Source organism: Lygodium microphyllum, chromosome 27, assembly GCF_053477565.2.
Source record: "Lygodium microphyllum isolate KBCC chromosome 27, Lygodium_microphyllum_v1.1.10, whole genome shotgun sequence".
NCBI lineage: Eukaryota > Viridiplantae > Streptophyta > Polypodiopsida > Schizaeales > Lygodiaceae > Lygodium > Lygodium microphyllum.
Genome location: NC_141161.1, coordinates 118,911,219 through 118,930,738, shown reverse-complemented (window position 1 = coordinate 118,930,738; position 19,520 = coordinate 118,911,219). Strand labels below are relative to the sequence as shown.

The 19,520-nt window shown below is 39.6% G+C and overlaps 1 protein-coding gene across 1 annotated transcript; it reads right to left on the bottom strand.

The window, feature by feature from the left end:
- Positions 1 to 16,066: 16,066 nt before the first annotated feature.
- On the bottom strand, positions 16,067 to 17,418 carry LOC148012755 (expansin-A2-like). Its single transcript, XM_087668814.1, has 3 exons — positions 17,071 to 17,418; positions 16,657 to 16,969; positions 16,067 to 16,521 (listed from the first exon to the last, which is right to left on the bottom strand). Exons 1-3 carry the CDS (start codon positions 17,216 to 17,218, stop codon positions 16,212 to 16,214), a joined length of 771 nt encoding a protein of 256 aa, XP_087524940.1. The 5' UTR covers positions 17,219 to 17,418; the 3' UTR covers positions 16,067 to 16,211.
- Between the last annotated feature and the right edge of the window lie 2,102 nt (positions 17,419 to 19,520).

Genomic DNA, 19,520 nt, shown 5'->3' with positions numbered 1-19,520 from the left:
CTAGGTATAGGCTGAAATGCCTATGATTCGACAATGGAGGTGAGTATGTACCTAAAGTCTTTGAGCAATTTTGTAATAATGAGAGGGATATTAAGCATCAATTGACTGCCCCATACACTTGATATGGCTGAGCGTATAAATAGGACAATTCAAGAGCGAGTCTGTTAGCTAGATAGACTTATTGTAGCACTTTTGGACTAATACAGGTACTACTGCCATACATTTGATTAATTAATCCCCATGCATTGCTCTTGACTATGAGGTTGCAGAGGATGTATAGTCTAGTAAACCTCCATTATATACTCATTTGCATATCTTTGATTGTAAGGCTTTCTACCATGTTCCAAAGGACAAGAATAATAAGCTAGATCATAAGTCCATGAAATGCATCTTTTTTTGTTATGGGGATACAAGTGAGATGGGCTATTGCCTATGGGTTTCGTATAGACTTGGAAGGTTATCCGCAGCCATGATGTTTTTCTCCATGAGAGAAAAATACATAAGTACTCTGAGCAGACTATTGAGGTATACAAGGTGATGTTTTTCTCCATTCAAAGAAAAATACATAAGTACTCTAAGCAGACCATTGAGGTATACAAGGTGATATTTTAGGATGAGCATCCTATTATTATACAACTAGCTAGACAGCCTATAGTAGCTGATGCTCTAGTGGCCTAGGACCTGATATTATAGATAGGATGTACTCGCCCTAGAGCCTATTGTATGGTAGTCTACTAGAGATAGACATTAGCCTAATCGATTTGTGTTTGCTATGGACTATGTTATGGTGAGACATGGTAGCGACTCTCTTACCTATGATGAGGCCATGCATAGAGGTGATAGTCATTCTTGGGGGAGAGAACCATGCAATCACAATATAACTCATTGCAAAAAAACCATATGTAGGATTGGTCCTTTTGCCTAGTGGAAAGCGTGCTTTGCCATGTAAGTGGATGTACAAGTTGAAAAGTATCCCTTGATGCCCCACACCAACCTATAAGGTCAGATTGATTACTAAGGGTTTTAAGCAAGAGCATGGTGTTGACTCTAATGAAGTCTTCCCTCCTATAGTCAAGATGACTATCCTACACTCGGTTTTGGCTATTCGATTGATCTCAAGAAAACTTTCTTTTTGAGAAACTATCCTAATGTCAAATACTACATATGTGGGAAGTCTAACCATCTAGCTAGTACTTGCTAGAGTAAGATCATGTAATATTTCCACCATAGCACTTCATATCAAGAAACGAATTTGGGCTTGAGGCATTTTGAAAATTACTCGTCGAGCTATCACATAAGTAACCGCTTGTAATTTTCTTAATATTGAGTCTCGCATTAAATCAATTTCGCAATCCGACACGAGAAGACGCCTCAATGTTCTCAGCCTACAAGAAGCAAAAACGCCTCATAAATAATATTACGATAGCTTGATCATAAATTTTCCTACATTATATCTGATTTAGTATTCTCGATTCGATTTAATGCGTCAAAGATCGCATTGATTTCGTAACCGCAAGATAAATCACAAAAGCCTTAATCGGTAGACAAACAACGCACAATGATATTGAGTAAGTTAAGTATCAAAGAGTATGACATGACTTTATAAACTAGATAAGTCATGAGGTAACTTGGCCAAAAACCACCAGATGAAGTCGTTTTGAAGAAAAAAAAGACGTTTTTGAAAAAATAAGTAAAAAATCATGACGTTTTTTACTTCTAGAGGAAGAGAAAGCATTTAAAAATCATCCCCATGCCACCATCCCCAACAGGTAGGCAATCAAAATGCATTTTTAATCAACCTCACTTGGCTCTTGACAAGTAGCCAAAAGAATGAATCGATTGTATACTCCCCCTCATGGCTATAAATACACCCCCTCTCCTTCACAAAGAAAGCAAGAAGGAAGACCTCCTAATGATGGAAATTTTTCTCTACTTCTCTTATCCATTGAAGCTTTGAGCTTGAAAGAGAAAAATACCACTCTTCTATCCCATTTTCATTTTCTCTATCCCTATTACACATTCCTTCCATACAGCTATATCGCGAAGCAAAACACAGGCAAAATTTTTGGGATGACCACCAACTCTCCTTGAACTACCACGTTAATTTCACCTGATATCCATGGCTCCACGAGGTCACGAAAATTCAAGAAACCCATTTAAAGCAAAAGAAGTAAAGAACGCGACCGATGGAGGAAATGATGATCTAAGAATTGGCAAAACCTTGTTACTGCAAACCTGATAGAGGTAATATCTTATCGGTTTGAAAAAAAATAATATTTTATTAACTTATTGCTATATTTGGCTTTAAATGATTACAAATGCATTTTAAAGAAAATGCATATAAACTATCGCTTAGGAGAATAGCTTAAGTAATATAATAATTAACTATTCAATGAAAAGACTCTTTCACTTGGAAAAAGATTATATGCTTGTCATTAAGAAAATATCTTAATTATGGTTTATTTCATGATATTTATTGTTATTTCATTAATGACGTGTGTGATTATAATAAAAGAAAAAAGACAGACGGTGTTAGAGAAATAAATATTTTATAAATTTTCCCTGAAAGTGACTATCTCTATTTCATTTTGTTAATGATAACAGATGTATATGAGTTTTATAATAATTTATAGAAATTTATTGATATAATATCATGAAATAATCAATGCATTAGATTATTGTATAGAAAAATATATACTAGATGTGCATAAATTAGGTACGTAGTAATATAATTCGATGTATGAAATATGAAAGAAAAATTGCGCTTATGATTTTTGCATTGCTTAGAATAAAGTTTTCAGAAAAAAATTAGCATTGCACTTAAGACATAGCTAAATGAAAATTGATCTTTCTAGATAACGTTGAAAGTTCGGACATTGTTGATTAAATCATAGAATATGAGTAGAATAAAACAACAATTATTTTCTTGCTGAAAAGTCACGTAATGTTAATATTAATGATTATATTAGCGAGAGCATCAATATCATGAGTTGACCCATGTATGAATCAACAAATAAACCTAACCTAAGATATCAAGAATGTTGAAGCAAAAACAACTATGAAATACTCGACAACCCTAAACCTATCAATATTAGAAAATTAAATAAATATCAAAAGTCTGTAGGACTTGTTGGACATTGATAAAAGTTTTTCAATACAAATTCTAAAGTCTAAACAGACTTGGAAAAGCATTTGAAATCCTCCTAAGCACAGGTTAGGGTAGGAGAGTGCATGAATTGCCTGCCATAGGTATAAATGCCCATATTATCTTTTAGGACGGAAATACCAAATTTTTCATATGGATAAAATAGACTTCAGATTCGCAAAATAACTTGCGAATCCCAAAAAAGAGGTGCAAGTAGGAAGCAAAACCTTAAGAATAAGGTGGGACCTTAAAATAGAAACATTAGATTTGGGTGGGGCTACTTCCTATGCTAATATACTTGCTGCTATTTCTTTTGATTTGTGCATGTATTAATGGTTGCACGAGAAAGATTGATTGTGCTTAGAGTAGTTAGATCTGATTGTAAATATATAATCAAGATAATAAGAGGAAAGATCACGCCATACCTCCCCTACAGCTAGATGCAGAATCCTGCTCCAAGGGGGATTGTTTTGTACTGCCGCAAGCAGCTTTGGATTGGCCATGATGGCAAGAGGTCACTGGGTGAGGAATCCATTAGGCAAGAGGCGGCGGGAGTGCTAGGGGGGCTCTAGCCGTCGTAAATCTCTCTATCGCTCCTAGGAACTGCCTGATCCTCATAGGAATCAGGATGGAATCCTAGAGTCCCCAATACTAGTGAAGGGACGGAAAATCTTGAAGGGTTTGTTTTCTTCTGCACAAACAAAAGGGATTTTCCACTGCACGGAGGTTTGTCTTCTACGTAGGCAGAATGGGAAAAGCATTATAAATAACTTTGCAAAATATGTTTTGCCAAAAGATTGTTTTCTCTATCTTTGTGTTGTGTTGTAAAATTATGTGAAGGAACATGTGGAAATGGGTTAATTAATGAAGTTGCTTTCATATATCATAACTTAATGTGATAGGTAATTAGAAAACTATTGAAAACCACTTGTGGGAAGTGAGTAGGCGAGATCCCTGACGAATCCGTCCTACGAATGGGAGGTCCCAATAAGGTGGAAGTTCTCTTAAGAGATTGAATGAAACGTTAATTAGAAAAAATTAGGTAGAGCCGAGTGTTGACTTACCTAGGGTCAAGTCTTAAAACCTTGATTAGTAATTATCTTAGGGGAAAGGTGTGGCAATTGTGCCAGAATTCCATTAAGGTTTCCTGAATCCTAACTAGTTGCTGGAAAAAAGCGTTGCACTCCATGAATCAAGGGTAACTATGATCACTCCAGTTGGACAAGAAGCCCTTTTGGGACACCTCCAATGGAGCTAGCTGATGCATCGAGACCTCAGTTGTCAAATTAGGGCCCCGAGGTTGCAGGTTGATCCTGGTAGGGAGGGTGGTACCTTCCATTGTGGGGTAGACTCTGGGAAATCTAAACGATAAACCCCATGCATTCTCACGAGTGCCAGACGAAGCCGTCTAGGATAGTTTCCCGATGGAGCACTAAAACGTGCTACCAGAGAATTGTTAGGTAGGCACATGACATGTGGTATCAGAGCATAATTGAAATTAAAAATATCTATGGTTTTTATGACTAACAGTTCTAAGTAATAATCAGTTTGCTAATTGCTAAGGGATAAAATTTGGCAGAATAATGAAGCTTGGAACCAATTTCTTGTTTTTCGAGCAATGTACACATCTATGTTGAACTCCACGGATGATGAGTGGAGAAGAGAAATGATAAGGATACTCGATCGCCTATACGATCCATCCCCTATGAATCGCAAAAGAAGATGGTTCTGGGATGAGCGTTATTGTTACATCGACATCAATCGATTCTTCAACATGCAGACTAATCTAAAATGCCTCGAATGGATGGAAATTTTAAAAGTAGTGGTACGCAGATCGGTCGCTATATGCTCACATAGTGAATCCCGGAAGGTCCCCAAGAACAATGAACTCTACCTTTTTGCACAAAAAACAATGTAAAAAGCATGAACGACAAGAGCAAGAGACTAATTGGGTTCAATCTCCCCCATGCCTTGTGTGAGCGCTTCACAAAGCATGTATTTTATGTATATTCCCCATCTTCATGCTCAATAATAGCCCAATTTACAAAAATATGACAAGCTTTTAGCTTTTGAGTTTGCTTTCTACAAAAATAGAAAATAAAGCTAATGGCCGGTGCCCATAGAGTTGGCACGCCCAATCTCAATGTCCAAATAGAAATAACACATCCGTGTGCATAGGCGCATACAAAATAATAATAAATAATCGATGCCTCAATAGACATGACAAAATATAGGCGTGGCGCCTATCAAAATATAATCCATAAGTCGAATACTCGCTAGACTCCAATGCTTTCCTCCGCCACTGCTGTTATCTCTACACATCAACTGAGGCATTCACAATCGTTAGTAAAATAATACAATTAAACCGACAAAAGTGAATACCTAGCAGTCTTCAGCTACATAAATAAATCAACTGGTTAGAAATAAATCCTAACCTTAATTTATTACGAGTGCGCACTCTAAACTCATAAACATTTATTAATTTAATATGCATTTTGCGGAATCACCCGCTATGGAATCACCCATGTACACACTAAATTAATGAAACGCTCGAAAAGGACAGGCGTCCCCATCAACTTCTCGCACAAAGAATCCACTTTGTGTATGAGCCTCGGTCATCTAAGTTTACGGAATCCACCGTGGCATATGCCTCCTGGCATCATACCCCCGGGGTGGGATAGCAATTGACCTCAATTGCTATTAGCTCAATGTGGAGCTAACAGAGTGGGGAAAGCATTTAAGTCTCTAGCGTGCATCCATTGTACTTCCTCTACAGGATGGCTCTTAAATTTGACTAGATATCTAGAATACCTTCGGCCAGTTCTAGTGGTCATAAAGTCAGTGTCTATGATAGCTTCTGGTTCAAGTATTTCAATCTCTTCTTTTAATAAAGGTGGGTTTTCATAAACAGGGTGGATAGGTAATTGGCCTCTAAATGGTCTCAATAAGCTAATGTGAAATGTATTATGAATTTTCCAATGAGATGGTAATTCTAACTTGAATGCATTATCATTAATTTTATGAATGATTTTAAATGGTCCATAAAATCTAGGAGCTAATTTGACAACTGGATGTCTATCTATACTTTGCAGTCTACGTTTTTCTATTCTCAGCCAAACATAATCATCAACTTTGAAATTCATGACTTGTCTTTTCTTATTGGCTTGTTTGGTATATGATTGCTGGGCTTTAACAATCATATCCTTAACCTCATCAAAAATACTGTTATGCATACGAGCAATATCATCAGCACTCTAAATTCTATTAGACAAAGATGCAACAGGTGTAGATAATCTATATCCATAAATGACTTCAAACGGTGCTTTCTTTGTAGATGTGTGTGGTGTATTGTTATATGCAAACTGTAACAAATGTAAATGAGTGTCTCATGTCTGAGGTTTAGGGATAGTATATGCACGTAGAAGATCTAGAATGGTGCTGTTTGTGGCTTCTGTTTGTCCATTTGTTTCTGGATGAAATGCAGATGAGAAATCAATCTTTGTACCTAGATTAGCAAACAGGGTAATCCAAAAATTGTTACAAAATCTAGAATCACGATCTGAAATGATAACTTTGGGTAATCCATGGTTAGTAAAAACAGTTTTCAAAAACAAATGTGCTGCTTGTGATGCTGTTAAAGTTTTCTTACATGGAATGAAATATGCTTGCTTACTAAATCTATCCACAACTGTCCTAATCATGTCATGGTTAGATTTAGTATTTGGTAAACCAGTAATGATATCCATAGAAATATGTTCCCAAGGTTTAGATGGAATAGACAAAGGCATTAGTAATCCATACCGTTTACCATGATGTCTCTTAACTCTTTGACAAATAAAACATTCAGAAACGAAATTAGATACATCTGCATCCATATGCGGCCAATAAAAATCTTCAGTTAACATACGTAATGTAGATATGATACCTCTATGACCTTGATATGGGGGACAATGAATTTCATTTAAAACAAAAGATCGGAATGGAATAGTAACACACAGTCTCTTTTTATCAAACATAAATCCATCATTATATGACAATGAATCAACAGGAATGAAATTATTTTGAACTAATTTATTCCAATCAGAATGAAAATTAATATCCTGGTGATATGTATCTTTCATAGTAATCAAAGAATCAAAAGATATGACAGAAATATTATGAATTGCAAGTCTTCTACTCAATGCATCAGCAACTACATTTTCTTTTCCACGTTGGTATTGAATGATAGGATGAAAACTTTGAATAAATGAAGCCCATTTGATATGATGGTCAGAGATTTGGGGTTGGCTAAGTAAATGTCTAATACTTTGCTGATCGGTCTTAATCATAAATTCTGAACCCATTAAGTAGTGTTTCCACTGTCTTAATGCTTGTACAACTGCTAATAGTTCTTTGTCATATGTGGAATATTTCAGCTCAAAGGGTTTCAGCTTACAACTAGAATATGCTATTGGATGATTGTCTTGCATTAGTACGGCTCCTATTCCTGATCCGCTAGCATCAGTCACAACTAGAAAGAATGGTCTATTAAAGTCAGGCAACTGTAGAACAGGGGCATTGGTTAATGCATGTTTCAGTAAGTCAAAGGATTTCTGCTAATTTTCAGTCCATTGATAAACAATTTCTTTCTTGAGAAGTTTTGTTAATGGTAAAGCAAGTAATGAAAAATTACGTACAAACTTCCTATAGAAACTAGCAAGACCAAGGAATGAGCGTAACTCATGCACATTTTTAGGAACAGGCCAATTCAATATTGCATCAATTTTCTTAGGATCAACTTTAAATCCTTCAAATGATACAATATGACCTAAATACTCAATTTCTGTCTTAAAGAATTCACTCTTTTCAGGATTTGCAAACAATTGATTTTCTTTCAATAATTGAAAAACTAATGACAAATGCTCATAATGCTCTTTCTCATTTTGACTAAACACCAAAATATCATCAAAGAAAACAATCACACAGTACTGATATTTCAGAAAGATACGGTTCATCATTCTACTAAAAGACGCAGATGCATTAGTCAATCCGAATGGCATAACTAAGAATTCGTAATGGCCAAATTGTGTTCTGAATGCAGTCTTAAATATGTCAGATTTATCTAGCCTCACCTGATGATATCCAGACTTAAGGTCAATTTTACTAAATATAGAAGATCCTTGTAGTTTGTCCATAAGGTCATCAACTCTAGGTATATGATACCTATTCTTTACAGTGATCTTATTTAAAGCTCGGTAGTCAATACACATACAATAAGTATTATTCTTTTTCTTGACTAGGAGTACAGGTGCACCGAATGGAGAACTGCTAGGTCGAATTAAACCTCTATTTAGTAATTTCTCAACTTGACTCTGGATTTCTTTTTGCTCTATCTGATTGTGCCTATATGGTGCTTTGCAAGGTGGTTGTGTGCCAGGTATCAAATCAATCTTATGGTCTTCTGGACGTGAAGGAGGTAAACCTGGTGGTAGGTCTTCTGCAAAACAGTCCTTAAAATATGCAAGAATTTCCTTATGCCTAGGGTGCATATGATTTTCCTTTACTTGCAATTCATTCACCCAAATGAGATATGATTTAGTACTCTTGCGTAATGCACGTTTTGCTTGAGTATGCGAAAGCAGTGGAAAAACATTAGATGCATGCATACCATATAATGTAATAGATTTTCCTTGAAAATTAATATTCATTGTGTGTATAGAATAATCTATATCTGGATTATGCTGGTGTCGCCAAGGCATTCCTAAAATAATGTCACTCGACTGTAATGGAACAACTAAGAAATTTCTTCTTTCAGTGTATGAACCAATTTGAATCTCTAAATCTTGCACTTCTTGTGTACCATTATATCTAGTGCCTAAAAATGCAGCTTTTATGCGATAATGTGTAGGTACAGTCTGTAATTTCAATTCCTTTACCAATTTTGTTGAAATAAAGTCATGAGTACTACCGTCATCATGCAAGATAGTCTTTTCCTTTCCATGCACCAAACATTTCATAGTCAATAATGAATGTGGAGTAGGCTTACCTGGTAAAGTGTCGGAAGTAGTAGTAGTGTCGTCCTCATCTTCAGTGAAATCAGGCATATCCTCATGTTCGTCTTGGTCCATGGCTCCAAGATAGTTGATATGTGCTGGTGGCTTCTTTGAATGAAAATTTGCTGCCAAATGTCCAGGATGGTGGCATTTATAGCATACTATTGGCTTGGCTTTGGTTACATTATTTGAAATGGATGGAAGTCTGGGTACATTTGGATTTGCTTGTGGAATAGGCTTAGGATTTGGATTGACATTGGATGGTAATGCAGGTGGTTTAGCCCAATTCTTGCGGAAAGATAGTGAAGAGAAACAACCTAGATTAAATCTTCTAAAATTGGAATTGAATTGTTTAGATCCGTAATTACCATTGGCTTGGAATTGCTGTGGTCGTCTGTCTCTACCACGTAACTTATTTTCAGTGTCGTGAGCTAGTGAGATGGCGTCTTCAAGGGTAGCAGGCTTGAACATGTTCACTTCAGCGTAGTAATGCCCAAGAAGTCCAGACATATACTTTCGCTTATGCGTCGTCTCTGGTACGTCTTCAACCATGCGTAGCTGTAAGAGTGCATTCCAAAAACGCTTTGTATACTGAGGAATAGGCTCACGATCCCGTTGTTGAAGTAGATCCCATTGCTTGATAGCCTTCTCATGAAATTGCGGTGGAAGGAAATTCTGCATGAACTTCTTCTTGAAATCTTCCCAAGTAGCAGGACATTCTATGCTCTTGCGTACTACAGTCTACCAAAGTGATGCTCTGTCTACCAAATGATTAGTAACACACTTGATTTTATCTTTTTCTGGATAGGTTTCCTAATGGAAATAGTCATCAAACTGGCTAATGAATGATAAAACAGTCTTTCCTTCTCGTATGCCATTGAAAGTGCGAAATTTGAAACTTCGTTTACTTATCTTTGATTCCTTGCGAATGGTTTGAGCTTCAAGGGTGGCGTCGATGGTAAGTCAAATCAAATCTTCAGCTTGAGGTTCTTCTTTGTCGGTAGATGCTTTTTGTAATTTTGTCAATTGCGCTTGCAATGCTTGCCTAGCCCTTCGTTCCTCTTCCAATTGCATCATGATTAGGTCCAGCGTTTGTTCCATGGTAGGCTCAGGTAGGTCGTCTTCAGCCATAGGATCATCCATATGTGGTTCCGTCATCTTGTAAAACTCAAAAGACATTTCTCACTCAAAATCAGGTTAGCGAGATGAGCGTAGCTCAAATTCGGGGTTACAAGGCTATGTGTTTTTTGATATTTCTTTCTCAATTTTTAGAAAATCTGTGATATTTCCTTCTTCGTATGCTGAAAATACTTCAGCGAACCTCTGTATGGGTAGAATACTTTGCCACGAATAACTTTGCAGTTCAGAGTTTCTGCGCAGGAACAACCCTTCTAGGAGTTTTGAGCACTAGTTAGTTCTGACTCTAGTTGACTAGTCTGACTTGCAGAGTTGCAGACTTAGCCGACTTGCAGAGTTGTAGACTTAGGCGACTTAGTAAACTTGCAGGACTTGATCACGGTCGACTTGCAGGACTTGATTTTGGAAGTACAGGACCTGGAGTTTGTTAACTTGATTGTCTTGTCTGACTTGATGAAAGCTTAGTGTCTTAAGCTTAATAGCTTAAGCTTATGGAAGGGGGAGATAATTGAGAAAAACGGCGCAGATCGTGGAGGACGTAGGCAGCTGTTTGTTGACGTCGCGGATTTTTCGGACAGTCTCAGATACCTTGATGAGGATTTGTATGAAGCTTGTTGAATTTCCTTAAGCCTTTAAGCTTTAAGACTAAGCTTTTTTGAAGAAAATAGATATGAGCTTCTTACTGTATTTCCACGACTTGTTTATGGAGATGATGGAGTGGTCCTCCGCCTGTACATCCTGGTCCTTCGCGATCTGAGAGTAGAAATAGGGGTTCTTGATCGCCAGAAGTCTGCATGTATCGACGGTTTGCGACGAGATTGATTGTAGAGCCCGATCGTTCCAAGAGCTCCGCCTTCGCACGAGATGGGTAGCGATTGGAAGCTCTTGATCTCAGCTCCGCTCTGATACCACTAGTGCGCAGATCGGTCGCTATATGCTCACGTAGTGAATCCCGGAAGGTCCCCAAGAACGATGAACTCTACCTTTTTGCACAAAAAACAATGTAAAAGGTATGAATGACAAGAGCAAGAGACTAATTGGGTTCAATCTCCCCCGTGCCTTGTGTGAGCGCTTCACAAAGCATGTATTTTATGTATATTTTCCATCTTCATGCTCAATAATAGCCCAATTTACAAAAATATGACAAGCTTTTAGCTTTTGAGTTTGCTTTCTACAAAAATAGGAAATAAAGCTAATGGACGGTGCCCATAGAGTCTAGCACGCCCAATCTCAATATCCAAATAGAAATAACATATCCGTGCGCATAGGCGCATACAAAATAATAATAAATAATCAATGTCTCAATAGACATGACAAAATATAGGCGTGGCGCCTATCAAAATATAATCCATAAGTCGAATACTCGCTAGACTCCAATGCTTTCCTCCGCCACTACTGCTATCTCTACACATCAACTGAAGCATTCACAATCGTTAGTAAAATAATACAATTAAACCGACAAAAGTGAATACCTAGCAGTCTTCAGCTACATAAATAAATCAACTGGTTAGAAATAAATCCTAACCTTAATTTATTACGAGTGCGCACTTTAAACTCATAAACGTTTATTAATTTAATATGCATTTTGCAGAATCACCCGCTATGGAATCACCCATGTACACACTAAATTAATGAAACGCCCGAAAAGGACAGGCGTCCCCATCAACTTCTCGCACAAAGAATCCACTTTGTGTATGAGCCCCGATCATCTAAGTTTACGGAATCCACCGTAAAACCTCACGGAATCCACCGTGGCATATGCCTCCTGGCATCGAGTAGTTTAGGCCTTTATCTTTTGTCCATTCAGAAGGAATCCACTTATGATTACCAAGGGTCAGCAGATACATCTAGACCATTATGTCTATGACAAGGTACTCAAGGTAATCCCAGCCGATCACCAATAGGATTATAATCCAAGGATATCACAATTATCAAGATTACCCTATCCATGGTTTTCCAAATCTACCATTTCCACAGTATAGGTTTCTAGACATAGATAGCAATTAGCCTACTTTTTTCTACATGAGTGTAACTTATATCCATCCTTGAAAAAGAAAGATATAATGATATCATGATTTGAAAATTGTACATAGCATCCAACCTATCCTATCGATACTGATGTATCTCTACTTGTAAACATATGCCATTTGTAAATATCCCTTACTTGTAAAAATCATAACTTATGGCTATTGATAATAAAAGATAACATCTAGATTTTGTAAAAATATTGTGCTCTTTGGCCCGTCATTATTTTACAAAACTATTAAGATATGTTAATGTGAAAACAAAGCTGAAAAGTTTAAGCACTAAACTAATTCATGAAACTTATGATAGCCCAGGGTAATACAACTATCACTAGTTCGAGACTAAAATTCAGGAGAAGAAGTATCTCCTTAAGCAAATTAAGCCACCAGAAAATGATGGCAAGGGCAAAGACGTTGAAGCCGAGGCAGAGATTTGCATTGAGACCATAGAGGACTACTTTACTACCATGGGAACTACCCTTGCTAATTAGGCTATGATCGCCAAGTTGAAATTGACTGGTGAGACATACTTGTGGTGGAAATAGTGGTGTAAAGACCAGGGACTTGCTGAGACAACTATTACCTGGGAAAAGCTGAAAGAAGTTTTGTGTGGTCGATATTTGCCACCAACTTATCACACGCTAAAAATGAATGAGTTCTTTAACTTAAGACAGCTGAGAATGAGCCTAGAGGCATATTGCTCAAAGTTTATCTCACGCTTAAATATGCGCCTTTCATGACTATTGCTTAGCAAGTGTCTAAGTTTGTCACGGATTGAATGCTCCTCTAAACACACGCCTTGAATCTATGAGCCCAACTGATCTGCAAGATGCTTTGATTCGCTCAGCATCTATTGTTCAAGAGATTCAGTCAAAGCCAAGAAATAATAAGCTCTGGAATCAAAACAAAGGAACTTCACGGGGTTATGTTAAGTGAGCCCAAGGTTAGCGTCCGCTTGGTCAAGGAAAGAGAGCCAAAACAAATGTAGTCGAGAGCTTCATATCTACAAGAAGTAATTTATGAGTACTTAGGTGTTTCCACTATAATGAGCTAGGCCACTTTAAAAGACAGTGCCCAAAGCTTGTCCGAATTCCTCGCCAAGGACAGTACAGAGGTCAAAACCAAGCTTCAATTGCAAAAGGAAAAGTATCTGCTGTAATTCTTAAAGAGCTTGAAGAAGAGGGAAACCCAACTATGAAAGCCGATATGGAGAGGGCATCAGTTTACGCCACCTTCCATAAGAAAGGCCCAAATCACCAGTTTTCAATTATTCAAACACCAACAGAATATCAGGGTAAGTCCTTTAAAATTTTGATTGACTGTGGAAGCAATTGACCTGAAAGAGAAACTCAAGCAATTACTGGATTAAGGATACATCAAACCTAGTAATTTGCCATGGGGAGCCTCAGTACTGTTCTAAAAGAAAAATGACGAAACTCTCCTTTGCATTGATTACCGAGGTCTAAAACAGGTAACAATCAAGAATAAGTATTTGATCCCAAGAATAGATGAGCTACTTAATAGACTCCAAGGGGCAAAAATCTTGTGAGGATAACATGTGAAGGCACCGAATAGGGGGTATCTAGCCTGACCATTGAGAATGACCAATCTATGTGCCGTGTCCATCTCTACAAAAAAACTCCCATATTCGATGACTTCCCTCCATATCTTGAGATATCCTGAGAATGACCAACCTATGTGCCGTGCCCATCTCCACAAAAAAACTTCCATATTCGATGACTTTCCCCCATATCCTGAGATATCCTCTCCAGCTATAGCTCTACACATCCTACTCCTATAGCACCTCCTCAAATGTGTCTTTCTTGTCCTCAAATGCATCAAAGAAAGACACATGATGGAAGGCTATCCTGGCAACATTAAAATCTCCTAACAAGATAACATCTCCCTCCTTCAAGAACTCCCAAATATCCTCATCCAAAGCCACATATGGTGATTGCCCCTTGGGTGGGACGTATCGAGATGTCATAAGGGGGGAAATAGCATATGGCAACATACAAAGTGTGTTCCTCACCACATACTCTCACCCATATGTATCTGGCCTACTCATCTCTGCAGACTACCCAAATCATCTGTTGTAACTCCTTTGAATTGTCACTCCTCCTGACCCATGATTACTATGGTTTGTGTGTTGTCTCCTTCCTACAAGCCAACTCCATCTATAGCTTATCACCCGTGGAAGTGTACTATGTGGTCCCTGATGTGTCTCTGAGAGACTTGAGATGTGAAAACTTCAACAATCACAATGTGTAATCAACCTCCCTTTATTCAAATGTCATTAGAAGAATAAAGAATGAAATGACTGATGGACACCTACCACCTACAATATACATGTGTGCAAGGGGACCCGGCACCTACAATGTACAGATATACATGTACTATCAATGTAGTGATACATTGGTAGCATAGGCACACGTGCCTTTATCCCCAACAAACATGGAAAGGGCTAATCACACTAATTATGGTTGCTCTTAGGTCCACTAAAGATGTCTCCTCTTCACCTTACTCAGGGGCTAATGAAAGAGACCTGCTTTAAGGCGTGTATGAAACGAGTGGTGATCACGTGCTCCAATCACATACTAACCTTGATCAATAGGTACTTGATTGAAGGTGATGGTGGAGTCTCGAAATTAATGGCATCAAGGTATATCCCAAGTCACCCAACCCTAGGTCACCTAACTATGCACAGGAGTATAATGGGTTGATCCTAGGGCCGGATTTGGCAAGAGATATCTCTCACTTACATGTTCATAATAGTGCCTTGAGGATTCCCAAGCAAGGTTCGCACAGGCTTGTTTTGGTCTACTTTCCATCCAAACAGATGAGGTAGTTAACATTGTGATCTTTGGGAGCAAGTCAATTGAGTGATGATAGTCAAGACCTCCATGAGTAGGTTATGTGACACAAATATATCTTCCTCCCAATCCCTTGGGTAGTTCCCATCTTCATGGACCTTCCATGATGTTTGTGCCTTTCTTAGACTTAGAGCCTTAGCTCTTGGCCTAAGATGTGCATAATGCAATCCTAGCTACTAGGCATTGGACACCTTTCTTTAGGCCACTCGAGGCCCAAGGCCTTATGGGCTTTTAATGAAACCTTCGTATGAAGATATATCGAGATGCATTGTGAATTATTGTTTGACAAAACCATTTACATAATCTATTCCCTCCATGTGGGGTTTAACCCTCCGTATGCAGTGTCCTAAGGGATTGTTTAGATGGCTTGTGACAAAGAAGAAAACCGATCCATGTCTTCTCGCCTTAATAAAAAGTAACAGAATTGTCTATTTAATTCATCTTAAACCTACAAAAGTCAAAAAGGCTATAGTAAATTATGCTTTTTCTTTAGACCCTGCACATTCTTTTCACGAACTGACTCGATTAAGCTAGGCATGACTCCTACCCAATGGTTATGACTCCAACCCAATGGTTATGACTCAGACTGAGTTGTCGTGACTCTTCGCAATCACCGACCTTGTAAAAACCACACGACAAGCGAGCAAACTATTGACAAAAAGTTTGAAAAGGGCGAGAGTTCTCCTGTTTGGTACCAGAGCAGGAAATAGGGAAGCATACAAAAGGAGAGCGCAGCGGGTGGCCCAAACTTTTGGGCCACCACTTCTGCGGATGAGAGAGGGAGGAAGTGTGATATATATCTATATATATATATATATAAAGGAACAAATCTAGCGATAGCAGGATGAGAGAGAAGAAGAAAGGAGGGGGGGAAATGGAGCGGGTGGCTGAAATACACGGGGATTTTTCTCCACCGCGGCGGAACCCATTTTTGGCCTCCAACTTTCAACTACTAATGGTACAGCAGGCTTTGTAGCGACGGTTTTTGCGAAAGGGGGGGTCAGGACGAGAACTGCTTGCCGCTGTAGGTTTGGCCGAACTGCCAAGTCGGCGGCGCCACGTTCAAGTCCGTGAGGGTGCTGCCGTCGCTGGTGGTGACCATGAAAGAGAGGGCCTGCCCGTCCAGCTTGGAGTTGCACTGCCAATTCTGGCCCCAGTTGCGGCTCATGGGCTGCCAGCCGGAGTTGGAGCCCTTCACGGACACGGCGGTGATGTCCCCGGCCCCACCCACGTTGGTGATGAGCACCAGGTTGAAGAAGGAATGGCCGTTGATGGTGTAGCGGATGCCTCCTTTCTTCACGCAGGGCACCCTAGTACGACACAATTTACACACACGCTTAGCTGAATCTCCGAGCAAAACCTTACGATTTTCGTTTTTTTATTTTCCCCTTTCCGCCTTTGGTGAGGTAATAGGTTTTCTTGAAGAGTGACACGCAATTTCATACCTTCTGTATGCGACGGGCACTATGCCGCCTCGGTAGACCGCAATCTGCTGGAAGGCGGGCTCGGCCATGTCGAAGTGGGCCAGGGGCGGGTTGCACCAGCCGCCGTTGGTGGAGGAGAGGGCGCCGTTGGGCGGGCAGAAGTTGGTGGCCGTGACCACCACGGTGCCCGGCAGGCACCACTGCGGGTCGTCGTCGCACTTGACCTCGAAGCACGCCCCGCAGGACTGCCCCGCATTGAACAGCACCGTGCTCAGCGCCGCCGTGTTGGTCCCATACCCCGAGTCGTACAGGTTGCCGAATCCGCACGCGCCACCTGGCATCACAACACACACACACACGCTTCCTCTCAATCCTGTGTTTCTTTCACACAATGTGCAAGCCATCGTTCCCATGCCTGTCGGTTTCTTTGCTTACCCATGGTGCCCGAGGCGTCGCTCCCGCCATAGAAGGTAGCGTGCGCTGAATTCCACGCCTGGGCATGAGCGCCTCTGCTGAGGATGCCGCTCGTCAGTGCCGCCAGCAGAGAGAGCAGCACAGTTGACACGGTCGAAATCTGAGCCATCCCGACGAATGCAGGAAGAACCAACCAGAATCGAGAGAGAGAGAGAGGAGAGAGGAGAAGAGAAAATGATGGAATGTCTTGGTCTGAACTGGTGAGGGAAGTTTAGAGTCTTGTCACTCTTGCTAGCACAGGGCAAGGAGTGGGGCACCGCCTAACGTTTATATAGAAGGAGAGAGAGAGCGCGCGAGGTAGAGGGACAGGAAGCCCGGAGTAACTAAATAGTTTTAAAGTATGATGAATCGTGTGTGTGTGTGTGTTTTGCCGCTTGCGCTTCTCGAAAGAGAGACTGTCGCCTTTCTGTGATCACATGTGACTCGAGAGCGAAGGCTCACGATGACTTGAGAGCGAAGGCTCACGATTGGCGGCCCGTCACCTCAAACGAACCTTGTTAGACCATGTTCCTACCTCGTTATTCCGAGATCCTTTCCCTGCATAGTGTATCCGTTCATATGAGCCTCGTTGTCGCTAACAAGCCATCGCTAAAACGCCCCGGCCCCCATCCATGACCTCAACTGCCATAACCATAATAAGCTAACTCATGTGGTAAGGGAATATAACCGTGCCCTACCGCCAAGAGATAGGTATCCCTAAGAGCTAAACAACTTAGGTGGCAAGTTTTGTGAAAGGTACATATTGCCTTGGGTCTTAATATTAACACCATTTGCTCGGTTATATTGGACTTTCCAACCCCATTTCAAATTGTGTTGTTCAAGCAAGGAGCTAGGTACAATTTTTTTGGGATCTATCCTAGCTGAGAAACAAACATGCGCTTTCGTAGTTGAGATACAACTATACATTTGGGACACATAAAAGAGCAACCTAATATGATGCATTGGAAATGGATGGTCACATATATTTTGATGTGAATGGTGCAATCTTGTAAGAGCTTGCTTCTAATGATGAGGCAAAGAGAGAATGCTAGGAATGGAGATCTCATGGAAATGGACTTCCTCTCTACTACCAGAAATGGCACTATTGATATTGTGGAGGCCAAAACAACTATGTGCCTTAGAGGAAGGAGATTATAGTCATGATTGACGATGACATGGATGAGCCTAGTTGTGACACTTTCAAAGGGCACTTGAAGAGTTCCTTACTCCTTTTACTAAAGCTATCTTTGAAGACTTCCTTTATTATGGACCCGACCAATTCACCATCGATGTCTTGAGATTCATCATAAAAAAGATGGAGAGGGAAATCTCCTAGGCTAGATGAGATTCCTATGGTGTTCTATGATGCTTTATGGGATACATATGCCAAGGATATATGTGATTTTTCCGCTGCAAGCCAAAGTCTCATATCTTTGCTTAGTGAAGGGTGCCATCAACCTTCTTCTCAAGTTTGTTGAGAGGTATAAACCCGGTCAATGGAGGCCTATTACCGTGCTTAATGTGTGTTACAAGATTGTGCACCCAAAGCTTTGGCCCTTAGAATCAATTCCTTCTCCTCAAGATTTTGCATATGGTTTCTTAAATGGGCGCAAAATTCATGATTGCATTCTAAATTTGATTGTGACTATAGAGCGCCATGCTATTGAGTGGAAAGGCCAATCTATCCTAATCAACATGGACTTGGACAAGGTCTATGATCATATTAGGTGGGGTTTCCTATTGGGCTGTGACGAACAAGTTGCGATTTGATTATCATTTCTACCAATTGGTGTTAATGGTATGCTATCTAACTCTTTCCATCTTAGGAGATTGGTAAGACGAGGGAATCCACTTGCACCCTTACTTTTATTGTTATAGTTGATCCTCTTGTCAAGGTGATATATTAAATGCCCCAAAAAGGAGAGCTACAAGAATTACCTATCCTTGGAGGTTCCTAGTTTTGTATATAGCTATTAGCAAATAATAATTCTGACATTCTTGTAAACGCCCCGAACAATGTAGTATGCTTAACAATTATGATATTCACTTGTTTTCAAGATTTAATATAAAAGAGAATGAACACTTCAAGCTGAAAATGAAAATTACTCACAAAATTACAACCATGAAAATGTAAAAGTAATGGAGACAAGATTGAGGGTTGAAGATGGGCAACCCCCCCCCCCCCCCCCTGAAGGAATGTATTTCTGCTCAACCCAAGTCCCTTAGGGAAGAGCTCAGTTACAATCAACCTGAGAGTGAGAAGAAGTAATTCTCACTCTCACAAGATCATGCAAAGATGTACAAACACACATGCATTATCTATTATGCAATGATAAGAACTGATTTCTTTACAGTATGAGAGAAGAAAAAGGGGAATTCAGCCTTTCTCCATCGTTGATCAGCAGTACATAGATAGGGCTTGCTTCTTGTAG